General features: G+C 35.0%; 1 protein-coding gene and 1 pseudogene across 5 annotated transcripts in view; one reads left to right on the top strand and one right to left on the bottom strand.

The window, feature by feature from the left end:
- The window catches only part of LOC106671143 (protein N-terminal asparagine amidohydrolase), a 33,510-nt gene that overhangs the window by 3,905 nt on the left and 5,423 nt on the right, over positions 1 to 24,182 (bottom strand). Inside the window, exons 1-4 of one of the 5 annotated variants that reach the window (XM_014402000.2) lie at positions 8,918 to 9,187; positions 6,983 to 7,080; positions 6,719 to 6,916; positions 6,565 to 6,630 (exon numbers count right to left, since the gene is read on the bottom strand). In XM_014402000.2, the coding sequence (XP_014257486.1) occupies positions 6,565 to 6,630; positions 6,719 to 6,916; positions 6,983 to 7,064 (346 nt within the window). In that variant the 5' untranslated portion in view covers positions 7,065 to 7,080; positions 8,918 to 9,187. Of the gene's footprint in view, positions 1 to 6,564; positions 6,631 to 6,718; positions 6,917 to 6,982; positions 7,081 to 8,917; positions 9,198 to 24,182 lie in introns of those variants that run through there. The other 4 variants (XM_014401997.2, XM_014402003.2, XM_014402001.2 and 1 more) reach the window with 4 other exon arrangements.
- Positions 3,210 to 4,335, top strand: LOC106671144 (annotated as a pseudogene).

The raw sequence follows: 24,182 nt of genomic DNA, 5'->3' as shown, positions 1-24,182 counted from the left end.
GACCTTGTATTTCATTCGAAAATCCGACCGAGATAAGGCAAAATAGGGGAAAAAAAAAAGTTTCTAAATACGATCCAGATGAATTATGGTTCTAGGAATAACACTGATTTCGAACCCAACCCGGGCTGATAAAGATATCTGGACAAATCTATCTTTTTAGGGAGTCCATCGAGTCCAAAAAAAAAGAAAAAGAAAAAACCTTTGATAATGATTTAAACCCGCTCCAGATATTGGCGGATCTTGAGTTATATGGGAGAGAGGAGCAGGTGGCGTTTTAAACACGTGGACATTATGGGCTGGGAGGACCATTTGGCGAGCCAGCCAGGATTAACTATTAAAATGCCCAGGATTAAGGAGCGATTTATTAAAGGCTCAGGGTTAACAAAAAAATTACCAAATCAATCAGTAAGCCAAGACCAATTGAATATTTTCTTGATTAAATTCCACCTAGTATTTTTTCGGCGTGAGAATCCATAGAGGAACTACGAATTAACGAACGAAAACTATTAAGATTAGCTCTGACTGATCACTTGTTTTTTCCTCTCTATCCTTTTCTACTTATCTTAACATTTTCGTCCCCTCCTATTAATTCTCTTTTCGACAGAGGTTTTTTTTTCTCGAGATAAAACCGTATCTGTGGGGTGTTGGATTCCTGACACACTGTCCTAAACAATTCGACAATGCTGAAAGTTTCTAGGTCTTTTTAAAAAAATAAGAATAATTAACTGATTTTCTACGCTAGGTTCGCTATCTGGCAAGTTTGGACACAAAATTTGTTAAGTTACGTGTCACGATTCGTATAACACGATGGACAACAAATTTTGAAGTATAGGGTGCTTTAAACTCAGCCAGCTGGCCTTTGGTAAAAAATTAGAAATCTTCGTGCTTATTGATGGTCAATACTTAATTGAATTTCAAACTCATCACTGAAATTTGCAAAAAAAATTTTAAACAAGGATATTTTCTCTTTTTTCCATCCTAGGTTCATATATAAATGAAGCATATTTTCAATGGTTCATAGGCTAAATCAATCAACTCTAAATCTCCAACAAATTATTAAAGAAAAAGTTACTTGAAACTTTCTTGGTAAACGAAGAAAATGCGTCTATTTCCAATTTATCAAACTATTTGTAATGAACTAAAAGCTAAAATTACTTAATTGTGGCTGAATATTTAGATTATCTGCTTTTTTTCTCCCAACAATATTGATCCAACTACTTTATAATGAACAAAAGTGGTTATGGTTAAAATATTATCGGGCGAGATGTAAAACAGAAATAAGTTATGTTTGAACTTTTTACACGCTTAAACTACTTAAGTATAGCTGAAATTCTACATTATTTGGCAATTTTTTAAAGAATGTTTTTCTGAAACTATTTAAAATTGAAAAAAATGGTTTGAATTCGTGAGTTTTTGTAGTTTTGACTTTGGAATCTTACCGTACGAGAGGTAAAAACATAAATAAGTTACAAGTTTGGACTTTTTACATGCTTAAACTACTTAAGTATAGCCGAAATTCTACATTAATGGGGAATTTTTTTCACGAAATTTATAATTAACAAAAAGTGCGATGATCGGGCAATTTTGTAGTGTTTTGATTTTGAATCATGTGCGAGAGGGAAATATAGACATAAGTTAAGAAGTTTGTACTTTTTACAATCTGAAACTACATAAGTATGGTTGAAAATTTACGTTATATGACAATTTTCTTACGAATGTTTGTCGAATATTTAAAATGAAATAAAAGTCAACAAAAATGGTCGAATTCCTGTATTTTTACAGCATTTTGACTTAGAAATCTTATCGTGCCAGAGGTAAAAACATATACATATAAGTTACCAGTTTGCACTTTTTACGAGCTTAAAATATTTAAGTATAGCTGAAAATTCACATTATCTGACAATTTTTTGTTTCACGACTGTTTAAAATGAACAAAAGTGGTTTAGATTCGAGAATTGTTGTTGTTTTGATTTTGGAATCTTATCGTGCAAGAGGTAAAAACATAAATAAGCTACACGTTTGCACTTTTTACATGGTTAAACTATTTAAGTATAATCCATTTATGTTTAGTGGTCCAATTGACGATGTCAATTATTTCAATTAATTGTTCTTTTTATGTAATGTCTTGGTTGAGATGAAAAAGTAAATTGTCGAATCCCGCTCGTGACACTTAACTTTTTCATCTCAACCAAGACCTTACATAAAAAGAACTATTAATTGAAATAGTTAAGAACAGCAGAAAATTTAATTTATCTGGCAATTTTTTACGAATATTTACGGGACTATGTACAATGAATTAAAAGGATGAACAGAAGTGTGGTTAAATGCGTGTATTTTTTAAGGATTTTGACTTTGAATCATATTGTAGCTTAAACTACTTAAGTATAACTGAACATTATCTGACAATTTTTTTTTCACGAATATTTATCGAATTACTTAAAATGAACTAAAAGAATGAACAAAATTCGTGATTTTTTCTTGTTTTGGCTTTGAGGTCTTATCGTGCGAAAGGGAGAAGATATTACATGTTTGCACTTTTTACATGCTTAGACTGCTTCACTGCTGAAAATGTACATTATCTGACAATTTTTTGTTTCACGACTATTAATAAACTATTTAAAATGAACAAAAGTGGTTTAGATTCGTGAATTTTTGTAGTTTTGATTTTGAAATCTTATCGGGCAAACGGAGGTAAAACAGAAATAAGTAACAAGTTTGCACTTTTTACATGCTTAAACTACTTAAGTATAGCTGAAAATCAACATTAATCAGGAATTTTTTTACGAATATTTATAAACTATTTAAAATGAACAAGAAGAGTAATGATTCGGGCAATTTTGTAGTGTTTTTGTAGTTTGGTTTTGAATCTTATCGTGTGGTGGGGAAAGAGAGGGAAAAACAGTAATAATTACACCGTTTGTATTTTTTTAGTTCATTACAAGCTTACAATATTTAGGTATAACCGAACGTTTATATTATCAGGCAATTTTTTGAGTATATTAATCGAACTAATTATAATGAAGCAAAAGAAGGTGGTTTAAACTTGTGTTTTAGTTTTGAATGTATCCTGTTGTGGAGGGAAAAAGAGAGAATTATTATATTGAACGTTAATGCCGATTTATAATGATTCAATTTTTTAAAAATTTTGTTTTATTTAAATTTTACAATTTTTGGGTTTAAACCGTGTGATTTTTTGCCCCACTGGTTTCTAAATCGACGTTTTATTTATTTAGCCGGCGTGAATTTAAGTAAGTCAGCTGTTACGTTAAGTTGAAGCCGGTTCGGAATTAAACGTATAGTTTTTAACTTTGCGTAAATAAAAGTTTTAAATTTTTTACACAAAGGAAATGAATTCGCTGAGGCAGTTCGTGACGACTGTGAGGATATTCGCTCTGACCGGAATCACGAGGAAGAAAGCTACGAAGAAGAAATGGCCGAGGATCGTGGGTGGAGGGCTTTTGGGCTGCGGTGCGATTTTGCTCTACACCATGGACAGGAGCGTGAAAGCCTACGAATTGGTGCTCCACCCGCCGAAGCTGCCCTGGTCGCATAGTAAATACACGGCGGCTTTGGACCACGCGAGTATCAAACGAGGTTACGAAGTGTACAAGAACGTGTGTTCGGCCTGCCACAGCTTGCGGTACGTCTGCTACAGGGAGCTGATCGGGGTGAGTCACACGGAAGAAGAGGCGAAGAGGGAGGCGGAGGAGCAGATTATCGAGGACGGCCCCAACGAGGAGGGCTTGATGTTCAAAAGGCCTGGGAAGCTATCGGACTCTTTACCCAAGCCTTACCCGAACGAAGAGGCAGCCAGGTTCGCCAACAACGGCGCTTATCCACCGGACCTGACGTACATCGTACCTGCCAGGCACGGAAAGGAGGACTACATCTTTCACTATCTCACCGGCTACAGGGATCCTCCCGAAGGTATCGTCTTGAGAGAAGGGCAGTACTACAACCCTTACTTCGCCGGGGGTGCCACCTCCATGGCGGATCCTCTCTACAACAACGTCCTAGAATTTTCGGACGGCACCAAACCGACAAAGTCCCAGGTGGCCAAGGACGTGGTCACTTTTCTCAAATGGGCCTCGGAGCCGGAACACGATCTGCGCAAAACCATGACCATCAAGGCTTTGATCTTCTTCTCCATCACGGTACCGCTGTCCATCTACTGGAAACGAATGAAATGGTCCACGATGAAATCCAGGCAAGTGCATTTTGTACCCCCAAAGAAGAAATAGAACCTATTTCGAAAATTTCACTCACGATTTTTCACATTTATGATGGATTATCATGTATCGTTTATATAAAATAAATAATCTTAATAACTGAAAAGTGGTTCTTTTTTATTTAAATTTCTATAAAAAAATTGATTAATTAAAAAAAACAATATAAACGATATCCATGAAATAATGTATTCCTCTTTGCAGATATGGAACCTAGGAATTTGACTTAAAAGACTTCAGACTAAAATACATGAAATGACGAATTTTCTACGTGTCCAACCTTACACACCGATCTCAAATTTCATTTTGACAAAAATCATCCTTTCTCGGAAATTTTTTAAGGCTAAAACCACCTGGTTTGTTTTATCCAGCCTTCAGTCTAACCCAATTTTGACAAACAACAAATAGTTCCAGCCTTCCCGCCATTTTATGTTCATAGAAATGATACACGCTCGAAAGTTAAAATTGATTAAAAAAATACCATAGACAAGTACGGTACATTTAGAATACTCATAAAAACAATACAACTCGAATTAAATTTTACCCAAGGGTTATAAACTTAACAAACATGGCCCTAAATAAAGATGAAAACAATTTAACTTCTGCGAGTACGAGTGTCGATTTCAAAACGTGAAAAGTGTTTATTTTCACTGTTTTATATAATTTTTTAAAACACATTTTGCTAAGTTGGCTCTGTATATGCAGGAACAAATAATAAAAAAGAAATAAATAAAAACGAGACAGGGAAACGTTTGTACTGGGGTGACGGGAGTTTATAGGAATTCTCACAAATATTTAAGCACTTGTAAGTAAGTTTCGCGCGTTTGTTTTTAACGATTGAGTTAATTGAGAGAAAAAGGATGTGCGTGAGGGTGGAGAGGAAAGAGCGAGGGGGAGGAAAGGGATGGAAAGAAAAGGCACTGAAAATGTGGATGAGTAAGAGTCTGTGAGAGAATGAAGAGAGATTCTGAAATTTTGTGTGTGCGTGCGTGCGTGTGTGTGTGTGTGTGTGTGTGTGTGAGAGAGAGAGAGAGAGAGAGAGAGAGAGAGAGAGAAAGAGAGAGAGAAGAGATACTAAAAAAGCGAGTAGTGAGAAAGAAAAATGTACTTAAAAAGTGAGTGACTGAGAACAAAAAGAAAGAAAGAGAGAGAGAGAGAAGAGATACTAAAAAAGCAAGTAATGAGAAAGAAAAATAAACTTAAAAAGTGAATGATTGAGAAAGAAAGAGAGTGAGAGAGAGAGAGATAATAGATACTAAAAAAGCGAGTAGTGAGAAAAAAAAGTAGACTTAAAAAGTGAGTGACTGAGAAAGAGAGTGAGAGAGAGAAGAGATACTAAAAAAGAGTAATGAGAAAGAAAAAGAGATTTAAAAAAGTGAGTGAAAGAGTGAGAAAGAAAGAGAGAGAGAGAGAGAGAGAGAGAGAGAGAGCGAGAGAGAGAAAGAAAGAAACCAAACAGAGAGAGCCTGAAAAAATGTGTCAATGAGAAAGAAAGAGAGACTGAAAAAATGAGTGAATGAGAAAGAAAAATAAACTTAAAAAGTGAATGATTGAGAAAGAGAGAGAGAGTGAGAGAGAGATATAATAGATACTAAAAAAGCGAGTAGTGAGAAAGAAAAGTAGACTTAAAAAGTGAGTGACTGAGAAAGAGAGTGAGAGAGAGAGAAGAGATACTAAAAAAGAGTAATGAGAAAGAAAAAGAGATTTAAAAAAGTGAGTGGGTGAGAAAAAAAATAGAAAAGTAAGACACATTTGGAAACTGTTGGGTTGAAATGATCTACCTGACAAGTTATAATTTCGTTATTTTCAGTGGTTGGTCTATACCTTTCCCCATTTGTACGTCCTTTGATATCATCCTTAATAATATAATTGCATATAAAGTAAAGGGAGAAAAACACTGAGCCCCTTTCATCAGCACTTTAAAACTATTTACGATTTACACAAATTATCAAATATAAACATTTACCTTCAATATTAGCTAAAAATCATAGTTTTAACACAAATGAATTTATGAGTTTAGATGAGTAGAATGGTCGAGATCTTGTCCTTTTTGTAGGATGCTTTCTTTCATGCAGACCATGTGAATACCAACTATCGTTTTTAGTTAACTTTTCTGCGTATTATTATAAACGAATTTTAATTAACGAAGAGTGAAGATTTTAATTAAATAAAAATTGAGCTATAAAAGATATTCTCCCTGTAGTTTAAATGTATAATTTAAAGCATCTCAAAACAAAGCCAAACAATCAGCGATGATCATCACAATGATCGGTAACGACTAAATAACATGAAATAATATAGAAAGGTTATCGGAGTAAGTTAAGTTGGACGTACTTACCAGTATGCCTGAGGACGACTACTATGCACGTAGTGAAGTCATCAGATCCGATGATATTCACATTTTCTGTAACAGAATAAAATATAAAAGTGAATTTTTCATACACACACAAAAAAAAAAAAAAAACGAACTGTTTAAATTGAAATGTACTGACTGTCGTGAGGTACGGTGACAGCCATCTCCCTCTGCATGACGTACAGGAGTCCGATGGGGCCGACCACTTTGGACGGGATGCTGATGAGCTGGTTGGCCGTCTCCCTGAACATCGGATGGAGGTGATGGAGGGTCCTGGCGTCGGGGAGGGGCTCCTCCAGGGGCGTGCCCCCAACTAGAACCACCATCCTCCCGATCTCTGGAAAAAAGACAAGACGACATCCATTAACCGAGCACTGTCTTGATGCAAGTAAAATAAAATTACGTTTGGAAAGTTTTGTCGGCTTTAAAAGACCCACGGTTGTCTGTTTGTGCCAAGGCAATAGTTTCTTAACGAAGCCTAACATTATTTGACAATATCGTCTGGAAAGGATTGTTTTATTATGAAAGTATGTTATGTTTAAAACTAATAACATGACATTGGAGGATCAGAAACTGTCGCTAAAACTAGTCTGACCCTAAGATGAATCGTTAAGATGAATGAAGGTCATCAGTAATCAGAAGTAGAGTTCGGTCACAATAGACAAAAGTTTAAGAGCTAAAGAGCTTAATCCGTTTGACTCCTAATAATAAATAAATGGAAATTCATCAACGTGCCGAAATCTTTACAACCTCCTTATCTTTTGCAAACCTTCAGGTCTTTTCTCTTTTCCCACAAACCACCAAGTCGACCTTTTATCAGTAATATTGCTCTTGATCGGATCTGGCACTAGGGTTTGCTGGATAGAGGACCGCAGTGGTCGAGTGGTTTGAGCGTCGGACTCGTATTGGCCTTGCTCTGGTTCGTATCCCGGCAGAGCCCATGGGTTTTTGATTGCAGTATGAAAAGTATTGTTAAGTGGTGTCTGACCCCTCGTTCAAGACACCCAACGGTTAGTTTGACGTTAAGCCCTCCTGTTTGACAACAATTGCTGGAGAAAACTCATGTACACATTCTCAATTCATAACCCTCAAATACAATCTTACAAAACTTCCACGTCGTTTATCCGTTCCATATTACCTGGCGTACCCCAGGGAAGTGTACTTGCTCCCTTACTATACTCAGTTTTCACAGTTCATCTACCATTGTTTCAACAACATAAGCAACCGTTGAAACCTATCCACAAGCCCAACAGTCCTGGCTCCTCCTCCCAAAGAACGAAACCGACGAAATTTCCAAAATTCAGTTTTCACTTAATCAGGAAGCTCCAGCCTACTTTACAAGAAAAGTGCTCGCTATCTTACATCTCTTTTTGACAAAAGCCTCACATAGAACCAATACACCCGAAAATGAGCTGATTGCAATGAAATGAAAATACTATCAGAAAAATCAAACTGACATACACATTTAAAAAAAGGAAGAGATAGATTGATAGATGAAAAGAGAGAGAGAGAGAGAGAGAGAGAGAGAGAGAGAGAGAGAGAGAGAGAGAGAGANGAGAGAGAAAGAGGGAGAGTGTGAGTGAGAGAAAGGGAGAGGTGTAAGTGGGATATAAGAGAAAAAAGGAGAGTGTGTGAGTGAGAGAGAGAGAGAGGGATAGTGTGTGAGTGAAAGAGAGTGAGGAAGAGTGTGAGTGAGAGAAAGGGAGAGGTGTAAGTGAGATATAAGAGAAAAAAGGAGAGTGTGTGAGGGAGAGTGTGAGTGAGAGAGAAAGAGGGAGAGTGTGAATGAGAGAGAAAGAGGGAGAGTGAGTGAGAGAAAGAGAGAGGCGTGAGATATAAGAGAAAAACGGAGAGTGCGTGAGAGAGAGAAGAAAAAGAGGGAGAGTGTATGTAAGAGAGAAAGAGTGAGGAGTAAATGAGAGAAAAAGGAAGAGTGTGTGAGAGAGAGAAGAAAAAGAGGGAGTGTGAGTGAGAGAGAAAGAGAGAGGTGTAAATGAGAGATAAGAGAAAAAGGGAGAGTGAGTGAGTGAGAGAGAGGGGAGAAAGAGAGAGAATGTGAGTGGTTGAGAGAGAAGTGAGATTGATCGCTTGGGGGGTTTGGGTCATTACATTTACATTTAATGACAGCCATCTTCCCCCCCCCCAAAAAAAAAAGACGCTATAATCGACACAAGGAAATGGGAATCAGTATATTTTTTTTAAATCTTGATTTTGCATTTTGGCGACTTTTCGGCTTCCTTCGTGAAACCGTATATTAATAATTAATTAGTTTGGAATCGAGGGCTTGTTGCGTGATGTGCAAGGGATATAAATCCAACTGAATCAATGGAAGACTTACGGTAAAAATAAGGTCGAATTCGTCAGGACACGGCACTGCTACGGATCCTCTCCTCCTCGGAGGGCGGTTTACTCGAAACTGGACGAACCCACGACGGGCCCCCACTCGGCCTTTTTCCTATCATACGGCGTAAACCGGACCACGCGACGCCCTTCCCCAGGCCGTTTCCAAACCACGGCTGTTTTGTTATTTTATTTTGTATTTATAAAAAAAAGGTTTGCGATTTTGTCACGGCGGAATCTAAAACTGGAAATTTTGAAAACAGGTGATTCGGACGGATTGATGATAAGCGTTTTCACAATTATACTCGATAATTATGGCTGATGGCTTTTCACCAACAATCTCCCAGATTTTAGACCGATGTGTTATTTTATTACATTTAAATCAAAGATCAAAGAGAAAAACATTGAGTACTGGTAAAAAAGTCATTCCATAAAAAGGAAAACACTCATCCAAGGATATCTTATCTCTGAAACCAGCTAGACCTTTTTGCCAATAGAGTCAATTTTTATTGACGGTTTATTATACAGACTGTAAGAAGGACGAGGACTGAATTTGGCGATAAAAACTGACCCGATGATCAAATGAAGGTTGTTCGAGGAGAGTGTAAAATTAATTATTTGTTATTATTTTTCTTAAAATTATTTGAGCAGCTCGGTTTCAACTCAATTTTTGACTATTTTAATTACGTCTGCATTCTAATTTTCTCTTCAGATTCTTCGAGATCGTACGGTCTGAGTTGTTATTAAGTTGGTAAATAAGCAATGAGATTATTGTGTTATTCTGTGAGATGCGAATTTGTCTGATGTTCCCGACAAAGGATCGGGGCATTAAGTTATATGGAAGAATAAAGCGAGAACAAGCGGACCAGGAACAGAGGAAGGAGCCAATTTCAATTGTTTAACATTCAAACTACAAAAAAACTTATAAATACAACGGACATGGTATAATATATCCAAATAGCCTATATTTCTACTATTTAATTTAAATAATATAAATGAATGCCAAGATAAGTTGTTATTCTAGTATAATAGGTCAACCGGAGTCTCTAAAAATGCAGTCGAGCATGGCGAATTTGCCCAATTTCCCCATGCGGCTTAATTGTACAGGATAAAGGGAAAGGAAACAAACATTTCTCAAAGATAAAGCGGGAGCAAGCGGACCCAGGTCAAATGCGACCGAACCTGTTCTCTATTATTCAAATCTCTCACCGTTAATACATCGTCTTTAGGCTTTTTTTTAAACACATTTGACCGATTTTTATAATAAATTTTGAATAAATTGGCTGAATGGCCCTCGGGAGGGGTAACTGGAATAATTCCTAAACACTAATGATTGGAAAAGCGAGAACCGGCGGACCAGGTTATTCATGGGCGATCAAAACAATCTCAATTGTTCAACTCTCAAAACCACAAATAAATTATGCTCATAAAGCCGAGTCAAAATACACATTTGTATAATTTAATTTGGATAATTTATTCTTCTTCTTCTATTTTTTAGTTTTTATTTAAAACATAAAACTTATCGCGTCGATTTTAGTTCTTTTGCTACCCATTAAACCTTGTTTCTTTCTTTTTTAAACAACTTAAATAGATTTTTTTTTTAAATGAAAATTGGACAACCTGAAAAATGAGAAAGTGCTGAATTTATCAAAAAGAAGTAAAGTGGAATAATTTCTAAACACTTCTGACTAGAAGATAAAGCGAGAACCGGCGGACCATGTTATTCATGAGCGAACAAACAACCTCATAGTCTTTATATAAAAACTAGACAAATGTCGCATGGAAAAACAATAAATAAAGTACAACTACAGTCTTTTAAAGCGATGTCTGAGTTGAATTTGCTCCATGGCCCACATAAATTCTCATGAAACTAGCTATTTAAAAGATACTGCGAGACTGAGCGGACCAATTGTGTCAGGAGAAAACTGTTCTCCATCGATCAACCCTGACACAGTCGCATCATCTTTACACGTAAAATGTAGATGTGCAAATTAGCCAAATCTTATCGATACTTTTAAATTAATATTGATGATGATAATCAATGGAGAGATTGGATGTTAGAAATCATCCTGGTATAATAAATGGATAAAATAAACACTTATCGCTGTAGGTTACAGCGAGAACGGGCGGACCAGGTTTGGCAGGGGCGACCAAACTGGTCGCAATAATTAAACTCTCAGAAGCCAAAAACTCATCTTTCTAGGATGTCCTTTCAAAAAAGGACTTGAGAGAAATTAATTTTTTATGAGAATAGCTATTAGGAGATCTTTAGATGTTTTTGTTATGAAAAAGAAAAAATACAGCGATGCTAAACGGACCAGGTTTCAGGAGCGACCAAAATGTTCTTAATCTTTTACCATTAACACAAAAATTAGCCAAATAATCCACCTTAATTAATAAATATCGATTAAATGGTGAGATTGGAGGTTATTCTAATATAATATTATGAATTTGTTTAAAGATGAATTCAATGCCTAAACCATTCTGACTGAACACCAGCGAGATCAGGCGGATCAGGTTAGACAGGCCGATCAAACCGATCTCAAATTTTCAACTCACACCACAAACACAGTCTTTACACAAAAATGTTTTTAATTATAACAGTTGGTGCCAAGTCGGCATAACAAAGCAAAAGAAAACAAGACTAAACAATTTTTATAAAGCGAGACTAAGCGGATCAGGTTGGTCAGAAGCGATCAAACCGCTCTCACGTAGAAACTAGTCAAATAGCATGATTTTATGATTTATGTTAGGTGATTTCGCTTTCTTCTTAATGAAAAACTTTCTCCTAAAATGCGATTTTATAATTATTTTGCTACCATTTAAACAGTATTTTTTTAAGATTATTATTTATTTTAAGTTAATAGATAATAAATATAAATAAGTGCAAGCTCTAACTTCATTTTTCTCAAAAGCAAGGTGGATCGATTTTCATGGTTTATCAATAGTTTTGGTTATTTTAAAGAAATTGTCAAATGCATTTTATACCTGTATCAAACATTAAAATCGAACTATTATTTCCATTAAAAAAAACCAGGTTAATTTCTGACAAATTATTTTGGTATTTTGTTTATTTTCTTATAGAAATATATTATATATTTTAATGGTACATATGTCGTTAAAAATTTACGTCCTTCTTTCAAATGTCTGTTTAACGTTGAAATCATTTTAGACGTTTTTGAATTATGGCAGTTTTAATCAGATATTTCGATAATGACCTCTCAAAAATCGGCAAAATTTTAGGGGTCCGAAAAATTCGATAAATTTAAATTCAAACAAAAATTTATATTTAAGGGGTCTCTAGAGATAAAATGAAATTTCATATTTGTTTGACGAAAAACAAATTTATGACCCATTTAACTTGAAAAATATTTAGTTTTTAGAAATTTTTTGGTTATTGATAAACTTTGATAGATTTTACTATATCTTTATTGCAAACTAAAAAAAAGATGTAAAAATGATATATTCACAAGTAGAACGGCGGAATAAGAATATCAAAAAACGGAAAATTTCAACGTTCAAAAAAAAAATTTTTTTTTGCAAAACCAGGCCAATTAAGTAGCGTATACTTCCGTATTCTTTGGGTCAGATATTTTGAAATTTAGAATCACCTAAAAACATTTGGTCAAAATCTGACTCAAGCCTAACCTGGTCGCCCCTTGTAAACTCAATTTTGTGTTTTAAACACAATTGTGTTTAAAGCATTAAGCGAGACTAAACGGGCCCAGGTTGGTGGGAAGAACGAAACCAGTTTCATTCATTCAACTCTCACAATTTTTAAATATAATATGTACAATTGACTCTATGGCCCATATAACTTAATATTTCCGGACTTACTTAAAAGAAAATGGTTAAACAATTGTATGGAAAAGATTAAGCGAGACTAAACGGACCCAGGTTGGTGGGAAGGAATGAAACCGGTCTTATGTTCAACTCTCACATCACTTTTATATACAATATACATAACTGGCAACATTATTTTTAAATTGTTTGCCGGTCAAATTATACAGTTTTTTTAAATAATTTAGAAGTTTGTGTTTGAAATGATATTGTTATTTGATGAGCTACGAGCGTGTAAAGGAGCGGTGAAAGTCGTAAAGAAAAAAATCGAGTTATATTAATAATAAAGAAAGTTTTGATCGGGGCGAGTTCGGGTGTGAAAAATGTAAAGGGCGTGGCTCGTTTTTATGCACGCTTACCTATGTTTTACGTTGGATTGTTTTTTAATTGTGTATAAGATAATGTAGAAATCTGATATCCGTTTACACCCCGGGCATGTTACATCGTGCGAAGACGGCCCAATATCTTGTTTTACCAATCATAATTCAAGCCCCTGATTAAGTCCGATGTCCGCCCTCGCTATCGCGTAATACGTAAATCGGCCGGACGTGTTTTGTTTCCTGAATAATGCCTTTAAATGGGCTTGGGGCGGCGTCTACCGACTCAGCCGAGCGGACCCAAGGGGAGATACCGGACTTTAATGGACTTAATTCGGGGTCGACGAGGAACGGATATCGGACTTTAAGATCTCACAACCGGTTAAACATACAGAAACGCGATTCAGAAAAGGTTCATAATTAATTAAGCCAATTAAAAAGCAAAATAACTTTTATGCGCGATTTATATTTTATGTGTTGGTGGTATGAGAGTTGAAGAATTCGGTGCCTACCTGGCACCAAGTTTTATAAACAAAAACAAAGTTTTATATATAAAGACTTTGTAGTATGAAGGTGAAAAAACTGTGATAGATTTGATCACTTCTAACATGGTCCGGCTGTTCTCGCTGTATCTTTCAGTCACAAGTGTTTAGGCGCTTATCTATTTATTCCCTGTCGGACAAATTCAGCCTATTCTTATAAAATAACATCTAATCTCTCAATTTATTCAATTAGTTATTTTTCTTATGTAAAGTCTTGGTTGAGTTCAAAAATCAGTGTCACGAGCGGGATTCGAACCCACGACCTTCAGCTAAATACGCGCTGCTCTACCACTTGAGCTATCGTGATTTCGATCCAGTCAGACACCAACTCTCCATCTCAACCTACAACCGTTCGAATTTTCCCTCTTTTTACATAAAAAGAATAATTAATTGAATTAGTCAATAGTCAGTTAGTCAATTGACCACTAAAACATAAATGGATTATTATTCAATTAGATTATTCGAATACATGTTGATGGTATGAGTGATGGACGATTGAGTTTGATGGCTTCGTATCAATTCGGTCCGCTTAGTCTCGCTGTAACTGTCAATAAAAATTGTTTAGGAGGTTTCTTTTTACTTTATCATAAGTGGCTAGGTTTTATATATGGCATGTTCGGCTTACTCGACAGCAGTTTGATCTAGGTTTTGATTGAAATATTCTCATAGAATACCATCTAATTATTTTTCTTCTTAATACAGATAGTAGGTTTTTGATTTTTTGTGTTAATTTTATATGTACAAGGGGCTGTAATTTTTGAGAGTGAGTTTAATAATTGGGATCGGTTTGATCGGTCTGTCTAACCTGTTTGTTGTTTCAGTCTGAATAGTTTAGCCATTTTTCATCTTTGAACAAATTCGTAGTATTATATTAGAATAACCTCCAATCCCACATTTAATCGATATTTATTAATGAAATCAGCAAGGTGGATTATTTGGCTAATTTTTATGTTAATGGTAAAAGAGTTGAATGATAAGAACAGTTTAGTCCTGGAACCTGGTCCGCTTAGTATCGTTGTTTGCTTTCTGTTTCATAACAACATCTAAAGATCGCCTAATAGCTATTCTCATAAAAAATTAATTCCTCTCAATTCATTTTTCAAAAGATATCATAGAAAGATGGGTTTTTGGCTTCTGAATGTTTATCGGTTTGATCGCTTCTGTCTAACCTGGTCCGCCTGGTTTCGCTGGATGTTCAGTCAGAATGGTTTAGACATTATTCATCTTTGAACAAATTCATAATATTATATTAGAATAACCTCCAATCTCCCTATTTAATAGATATTCATTAATGAAATAAACAAAAAAACAGTTGAATGATTAAGAACAGTTTGGTCACTCCTGGAACCTGGTCCGCTTTGTCTCGCTGTACATTTTCTGTATCGTAACAAAAACGTCTAAAGATTGCCTAATAGCTATTCTCATAAAAAATTAATTACTCTCAATTCATTTTTTAAAAGATATAACAGAAAGATGAGTTTTTGGCTTCTGAGTTTAATTAATGCGACCGGTTTGGTCGCCCCTGCCAAACCTGGTCCGCCCGTTCTCGCTGTAACTTTCAGCGATAAGTGAATATTTTATCCATTTATTATACCAGGATGTTTTCTAACATCTTATCTCTCCACTGATTATCATTATCAATATTAATTTAAAAATATCGATAAGATTTGGCTAATTTGTACATGTACATTTTACGTGTGAAGATGATGTGACTGTGTCAGGGTTGAACAATTGAGAATAGTTTTCTCCTGACACAATTGTCCGCTCAGTCTCGCCGTATCTTTTAAATAGCAAGTTTTATGAGACGTTATATGGGCTATGGAGCAAATTGAACTCAGACATCGCATCACTTTAAAGCACGTTGTCCCTTATTTAATTTTTTTTTCATGTGTTATTTGTCTAGTTTCGACGTGTACATATAAAGATTATGTGGTGTCATGAGATACATAAGATATCATAGAAAGATAAGTTTTTGGCTTATGAAAGTTTAATTATTCCGGTTGTCAAACCTGGTCCGTATGTTCTCCACTTCCTTTTTGATAAATTTACCTTTTTCACATAGAATAACATCTAATGGGTCATTTAACTTGTTTTAAAGAACTTACCAGTTGTCCAATTTTCATAAAAAAAAAAAGAAATCAAAGAAAGTAGGTTTAAAGGGTAGCGAAACAACTAAAAGCAGCTATTCTCATAGAAAACATCCTCTCACTGTTTATTTACCAAGTTGGAAACAACCCGGACTTTACGATCTCGTGAGCTCTGCGGAAAATTTGCCCCGCAAGATGGCAAGATCAAACTAATGATAAAATGAGCAACCAGTAGTTACAATAGTCAAAAATTCAGTTAACCCAGAGTTTCTCAACAAATTCACCGAAATAATATTTTACGAAAAAGTAGTCAAATAAATAATTAATGACTTTTTAGAGATGCAACGGTCTTGTGCGGTATCGTGCCAATGTTTCGAGCTTTAATGAGATCATCTTCAGGGTCTGGGATTTATTACAAAGTTGTAGGTTGAGAGGGTGAATTGGTGTCCGAGTGGATCGAAGTCACGATAGCTCAAGTGGTTGAGCCGAAGGTCGTGGGTTCGAATCCCGCTCGTGATACTTTGTTCATTTCAACCAAGACGTTACAGAAAAAATATTAATTAATTGAAAGAAGTAATTAGGTCAATCAGACCACTAAATATAATGAATTTTGATAACTTGTCAATCCCAGTTCTTTCTGTCTTACTTTCTCAGTTAGCCATTTTTAGATAATGTACCTTTTTTTTTAATTAAAAACAACATCTTTCACAGCGATTAACCTACACGTAATGCCCATCGTGAAGGTCTAGACTCTAGATTGCACATTTTTATCTAATCCCAATATCTAAAATGAACTTCGGAGGACTGGAACGGCCGGTCTTCGATATCGTCGTCGTTTATCTTTTCGATGTAATTAAAATATCGAAACGTGTTAAAAAGTTAGAAATCTCAACTGCATCGGGAGAACGACCCGGTAACATAATTGCTGGGTCGAGGGTGGATTGATGGGAGAAAGCCAACAGAGGACGTTCCAAGTCGATTTAAACGAAACCGAAATGACCATATAAATTGGTTGCCGTATATTGTTCACAGTGGAATTTAGTGGTTAATATGTCAAAGTATAAAATAATTGAGTTGAATGCTATTTAGGACTGGTGGATCATTAACAAAAACTTCGAAATTGTAAACGAGTTTCTGGGTGTTTCCTTGTCTTCATGTCTGTCACTTCTCCATCGCATTAATTGAAAAGCATCCAGAACAAAACTGGCTCTGAACAGCATATGGCATGATCTCACAAGATACGATTCTCCTGCCCACAAAATTAAAACTATTTAATTCGATATGCCGTTCGATCCTCTGTTATGCTGCTCAGGGGCTACGAAAAGTTTGAGCCGCTGGAAAACATTCAACGCTTCTTCATAAGAAAGTTGCCTTACCTACACCAACACCTAATTACATATATGCTGCAGCTCCATTTCAAATACATATTAAAAATAATGGAACTCCCAGATTACATTGTTTAGGGTATGGAACGACCCCTCAAATGGAGCTGTCATGTGAACTCTTCTCGCAATGTAAATAAATTGGCCCGCCATTTTTTTAAGAAATACTTGTTACTTTAAAATTAAAATGTGTTTCAGCACTCTAGGAAAGAGTGTCGTCTACTTCACGTTTCTTTTTTTACAGACGGTTCACCAGCTCAGGTATGTTTAGCTCAATTACAGATAATTCGCAAATCTTGTCTTTGGGTGAACTTCGCTGGCTTTTCAAGATCAGAGGTGATCTTTTATGTCCGAACGGTGCCCCTTTTCGGACTCTAGGAAATGAACAGTCTCCCCTATGCAATTCAGGGAGGACATTGTTCATTTTTTGGCTGAATGCTTCGTTTTGTCATAGAACCGCCGTTTACGCTTGAATTATTCTGTAATTGCAAAGCACCTGCTTTATGTTCTATTTAAGTATAAGTTTAGGAATTTAAGTGTGTTACTTAGTGACCGGTTGTTTCATAATTTGTTGAAGTCGTGGGGAGCGGTCAAGAGGTAGTTTAGAAAAAACACCCTTTTTATTTTTTTGGCAGCGTTTCGACCTTCATTCCAGTCATCTTCAGGGCATAAAGGGTGGTGCTATTCTTGTAGTGTCATAATGGTTTTGAGTGAAAGTGTTGTGTTGTCTGTTGTCACAACATTGTATGTATTGTCAGGATAAATATGTCTTATTTTCATTAAAATATCTAAAAATGTATGTTATTATTTACAATTAATTAAGGTTTTTAGTTAAGATAAAAAAGTCAATGCCACGAGCGGGATTCGAACTCACGATCTTCGGCTAGATACGCCGCTGCTCTACCACTTGAGCTATCGTGACCTCGATCCACTCGGACACTAACTTCCCATCTCAACCCCACCTTTTGAATTGTCCCTCCTTTTTGCCATTTTTCAAATGTCGTGTAATCGGTTGGATTCTCGGCGACAAATGAAACGGCCATGGAGAGCTTTAATGAAGTATACTTCATTTTAATTCATTAAAATTCTTCATTGTTATTATTACTGGTGAATTATATCGGATGTAATGCCGGGATAAATATGTTTTTTTCCTTTATAATATCTATATATGTTAATTATTATCAATGTTAATACTGGATTTTATTGTAGGCAATGCCAGGATAAATTTGTTTTTATTTTGTTTCCAAATGTATATAATAATTATTATTACTATTGTATATTATTGTATGTATTGAAGGCCAACCCCATTTGTATGGCTGAGACTGTAACAAATTAAAATAAATAATAATAATAAAATTGCCAGATAAGTAAAAAACTGGCATATTAACCCAACGATTTTTTTGTAAATGACTGGCATGACTAACAGAATTTTTCGACCGTGTTAAACTTTTAGACAGGCCAGGTGATAAAGATTCAAAGTTTAGGTTTAATTAAGGACAATTTGACGTGAACCCCGTTGCACTCTCGACCGCGCCGGGGCAGGCGAAATTCGAGGTAACTGTAAACCGACATCCTCAGGATGCGATTAAGGACGCGCACCTGTGCGCTATCTTTGCGTAAATTAGGAAGAGGGAAGAGAGGCACCTGCGACTGGAAAGAATTTCCCACAAGCCAAGACTTCTACACACCTGCAAGTCGAAATTTACGACATCGTTGACATTGTTTCTTCTCCGGTCCGGATGTAATTTTCACCTTGTTAATAAATTTAAAAAAAATGTAAGGATCCTTGATATTTGCAGAATTAAAGAGCAGCTGTTGGATGATAAATCTCACTAACGAAGGGAGAGATCATGAATTTCAATTATTTTTTTGGGAGGGGGGGACTCACTTTTAGTATGAGATATGTTGAGAATGCCACTTTGGGTCCGCTTTGTTTAGCATTTTTAGGGGGGAGGTAATTATTTCGCTCTTATTACACAGAAAACTTATCATTATAGATTTTTTGTTTCGGTTGATTTATCATCCAACAGTGATTCATACAGGAAATTGTTGTTTTCTTATCGAAATATTATGCACGTGTCCGTGGGTTCTTGTCAATGACTTTAAGCCAAGAATTTAAATAAATTTGTTGGTTTTTATGCCTTTTTCCTAGCCTTCCTGTACCAAAAAAGTTAACATCATTGACAATATTTTTATCAAAATAATTTTTTCTCAAATTTTTCGCCATTTTGCTTACGATTATTCCAAAAAAATAAAACTCAAAAATCGTGAAAACTGAAATTGCTCCACCTACCCACAAGAAATTTTACAAGGGTTTTTTAGTGTTTGATTGACCAAATTACTTCTTTCAATTAATTAATCTTTTTATGTAAGGCTTTGGTTGAAATGAAAAAGTTAGTGTCACGAGCGGGATTCGAACTTACCACACTCCAGATCATAATAAATTGAGAGAAAAAAGTGAGTGTGAGGGGAGGAGAAAGAGCGGGGGAGAGAGAGGGATGGAAAGAAAAGACTGAAAATGAGGATGAGTGAGGGAGAATGAAGAAAGAGAATGAGAGTGAGAGAGAGAGAGAGATAGAAAGAGTGAGAGAGAAAAAGAGAAACAGAGAGCGGGGAAGAGAGAGGGATGGAAAGAAAAGAATGAATATGTAGATGAGTGAGGAGAATAAAGAAAGAGAGAGAGAGAGGGGGGGGAGGAGAGAGAGAGAGAAAGTAAAAGTAAATCATTGGTCCAGTGCAAAAATGTCAATTTTTTACCATAAAAAGTCGTATTTATGGTTTTACAGTATTCTAACAAATCCAAATTGGTTTTTTCGAGAAAAAAAATTTTTTTTGTCCCACTACGAAAAGCACTATTGGGTTTTTGTAACTTTTTATATGTCATACCTCATTAAGTACGATCCTGTGTATTATTATTTTTCCTAGGTAAAAAAAATAAAATAAAATAAAAAACAGATGATTTATAATAATTGAAATACACCCACAAATTATAAAATCATACGTTAGCCAAGTTATTTAAATTTTGGCTCCCAGAGCCCATTGGCAAGAATGTTCAGACATATATTTAATATTTTTGGGTGTATCACTCAAAAAAGTTCTTAATATTTGCCGAATTGAGTTGGGTAAAAAACAACAATTTCCTGTATGAATCACTGTTGGTTGACAAATCTACCTTGTACAGATCCTGTTCAATAAAAAAAAAAATCTACAATTGTAAGTTTTCCGTAAAAAGACGAAAATACCTCCCCCCCCTAAATAGGCGAAACAAGGCGGACACATGGCATTCTCGTCGTGTCTTTGCAAATGCATCGCCCCAAAAAAAAAATCCCCAAGTCAAGAATTGTGGCTAATTGTCGTGAGGGGGCCGAGTGAGGACGTAATTGACGGTAGATTGCATTTAAAGAGACTTCTGAATAGGCGACGGTCCCTCGTGACCAACCGAGACAAAGACCTACAATTGCCCGGTTAATAAGACTGACCGTGACGAATTCTGGCAGTGTCCGACTAAAAATACACACAAGCACGCGCACAACTGCATAAATATACAAATGTCTATCACAAAAAGGATCAGAGGATTTAGGCAACTTTGATTCGACGTGAAGTCACTCGAAAGTGTCATATGTTGACCTAGGACCTGAAGAGCTATTAAATTCTGTTGTGCTTTACATCAAAACTCCCGTGCGTTTTACATAAACAACAGTGTGCCTGAAAATATATTGACTTTTTTTCGTTTTCAGGCGTGTAGGAGGTATAAGGTATGCGGGGTACAGTGGTAAAGTACCGGTTCAACAGAGGTCAAAGCACTTTGGCAAAGAGAGAGTCCTATACGATACTTAAACCAGGCGCTTTATGCATTTAAACAGCCTCATATGCATATTCTGGAAAGGGACGAGGCCCTTTATTTCCCCCATACCCTCACAAGCCCCTCACAAAACGAGTCCCATAAGAAAAAATCAATTTACAATTTACACAAAAAAATCTATTAAAAGTAATTTTTTTAAATTAAAAAAATTAATTTTAATTTATAAATTTGCATGATTTCCGTTTAGTGGATAATAAAAAATCGGCTTACGGGATAAGCTATATATCCGTTATCCAAAGCATGGAGTAAATAAGACTCCCACGAGTTCTATTTTGAACTCTGTTGAACCTTGGGTTTCTCGTTCTCTTCTCGACCCGGACAGATGATTTAAAGATTAGCCTTATCCCCGGTATTATAATGAAGAAGACTTGGATAAATAAATATTCAAATCGGGACGGGATTGATTAAGATAATTTCTGAGTATAATGGACAATTAATGTGAGATTTTTTTCTTGAGCTCTGTAGTTCGGTCGATCCTGATCATTCCGTCTGTCTTGTCTGTTAAGATTAGCCAAATCCCTAGGATTACCCAATGATAGTTCATCAAACACTTCTACGTGTAAATCTATCAAAGAAAACGCATGGAAATTAGAAAAATCGTGAAGTCATACGAATTGAGAGTTGAATCCTCTTTAAAAATCATTTTTGAAAGGCGAGAAAATCTTTTTCCAAAATGATACTTGGTTCAAAATGTATTAATTTGCAATGAAACAACTTAATAAACTATTTGAAACAGAAAAACTTAGCCCAGAACTAAAACGAATAATAAATGGAAAATACATTTCAAGAATTGATCAATAGTCTTAGATTTGTTCTCTTCCTGGCCTGACAGTAGGCCTAAAGATTAGCTTTATCTCTAGGATTATCCTATGATGGTCTATCAAAAACTTCTACATGTAACCCCCCCCCCCAAAAAAAAAATTCTACGCAAACTAATTAAACAAAAATCCGTGTAGAAAAACGAAATCTGAAAGTGTTGAATTGAATTTCTAAAAACTCATTTGTGAAAGGCCAAATTTTTTTCAAAAATGACTCGGTCCAAAGTGAATCAATATGTAAATAAACTTAACTAACAATTAAGAGGAATTATGAATAGAACATAAATTCGATGGTATTGACAACGCTCTTGTATTTCTTCCCTTCCTGACATCACAGCCGATTATAAGATTAATCTAATCCCATAGGATTAATCACTGTTAGGTGATCAAACACTTCTACATGTAAATTCATTAAAAAACACTAAATACTACACACAAAAATATTATTTAGAAAACCGTCCAGTCAAACGAAATGAGTGTAGAATTCAAATTTCTAAGAAATCACTCTTGAATGGCGAGAATTTTTTCACAAATGACGCTTACATTAAACGGAAACCAAATTTCAAGGCATTGCTCAATAGTCTTTGATTTCTTCTCTTCCTGGCCCGACAGCCTTATCTCTAGGATTATCGTATGATAGATAATCACACACTTCTACATGTAAATTAATTAAAAAACACTAAATACTATGCAAAATAAACAAACAATAACCTTGCAGTCAAACGAAATGAGAGAGAGTTGAAATGAATTTTCATAAATCATTTGTGAAAGCAAGAATTTCTTCACAAATGACACTCCGATCAAAATGTATTAATTTATAATAAAAAGTATTTAAAAAACAAAAATCTAACTCAGAACTAATACAATTATGAATACAACTCCTAACGCAGTATTTTATACACTGCGACTAGTACATCAAAATCTAACATAATTATAAATAGAAAATAAAATTCAAGACATTGCTTCACGTTCTTGGATTTTTTTTTAAATTTCCTGGCACGAGAATCTATTCAAAGATTAGCCTTATCCACTAGGATTATCCTATAACATGCAATCAAACAATTCTACATATCAATGGATAAAAGTAACCCGTTATTTGAATTACAAAAAATCAGCCCATACTAAAACAATAATAAATGGAAAATAAATTTCAAGATATTGCTCAATAAATAGTCTTTGATTTCTTTTCTTCCTGGCCCGTCAGTAGATCTACAGTTTAGCCTTATCTCTAGGATTATCCTATGATAGATAATTTTTTACAAACGAAGCTCACACTAAATGGAAACTAAATTTCAACATATTGTTCAACATTCTTGGATTTCTTCTCTTCCCTGGCAGACAGTGGATCTAAGGATTAGCCTTAGCCGTAAGATTATCCTATGATAGATAATCAAACACGTCTACATGTAAATTCATTAAAAAACACTAAATACTACGCAAAAAATATAAAAAACCGTCCAGCCAGACGAAATAAGTGTTGAATTCAAATTTCTAAAAAATCACTCTTGAATACTATGATAAATAATGAAACACTTTTACATGTAAATTCGTTAAAAAATACTAAATACTACGCACAAACATATAAAAAACCATCCAGCCATATGAAATGAGTGTTGAATTCAAATTTCTACAAAATCACTCTTGAATCCTAAGATAGATAATCAAACACGTCTACATGTAAATTCATTAAAAAAACACGAAATACTACACACAAAAATATAAAAAAACCGTCCAGTCAGACAAAATGAGTGTTGAATTCAAATTTTTAAAAAATCGCTCTTCGATAGCGAGAATTTTTTCCCAAACGAAGCTCACACTAAATGGAAACTAAATTTCAACATATTGTTCAACATTCTTGGATTTCTTCTCTTCCCGGGCAGACAATGGATCTAAAGGTTAGCCTTAGCCGTAAGATTATCCTATGATAAATAATCAGACACGTCTACATGTAAATTCATTAAAAAACACTAAATGCTACACACAAAAATAATTTTAAAAAACCGTCCAGTCAAACGAAACTAACAAGCGAATATACAATTGCCCTCATTAAATAATTCTCAGTGCTTCAACTTAGTAAAGTCTGTTAAAGTTGCAGGAGTTACAGGAAAGAATTGATTTCATATTTAAACTAGTAAAGACTTTACATTTGATATTATATTTAAAAGTTCTTTTTGTCTTAGTTACTATATAGATACCATTCACAAATTGTTAGAATTTAGTAAGAATAATAGTTCCATGTGCTTGTTTATTTAAAGTAATAATAATAAACTTTTTGCCCGTTTTTCCGGCAGACGGTTGTTAACTATAGTCGTAGTGTGCTTTTATTTATTTTTATATTTACAGTTTGAGCATTAATTATTCAAATTAAAATTATTTTTACTCCAGGCCTATTATCTGATTATACAATTTGTGTTT

This window comes from Cimex lectularius, unplaced genomic scaffold, assembly GCF_000648675.2.
Source record: "Cimex lectularius strain Harlan isolate CLEC.00 unplaced genomic scaffold, Clec_2.1 scaffold39, whole genome shotgun sequence".
Lineage (NCBI taxonomy): Eukaryota > Metazoa > Arthropoda > Insecta > Hemiptera > Cimicidae > Cimex > Cimex lectularius.
The sequence above is the reverse complement of the archived record's forward strand: the minus strand, read 5'-3'. Positions and strand labels throughout refer to the sequence as shown.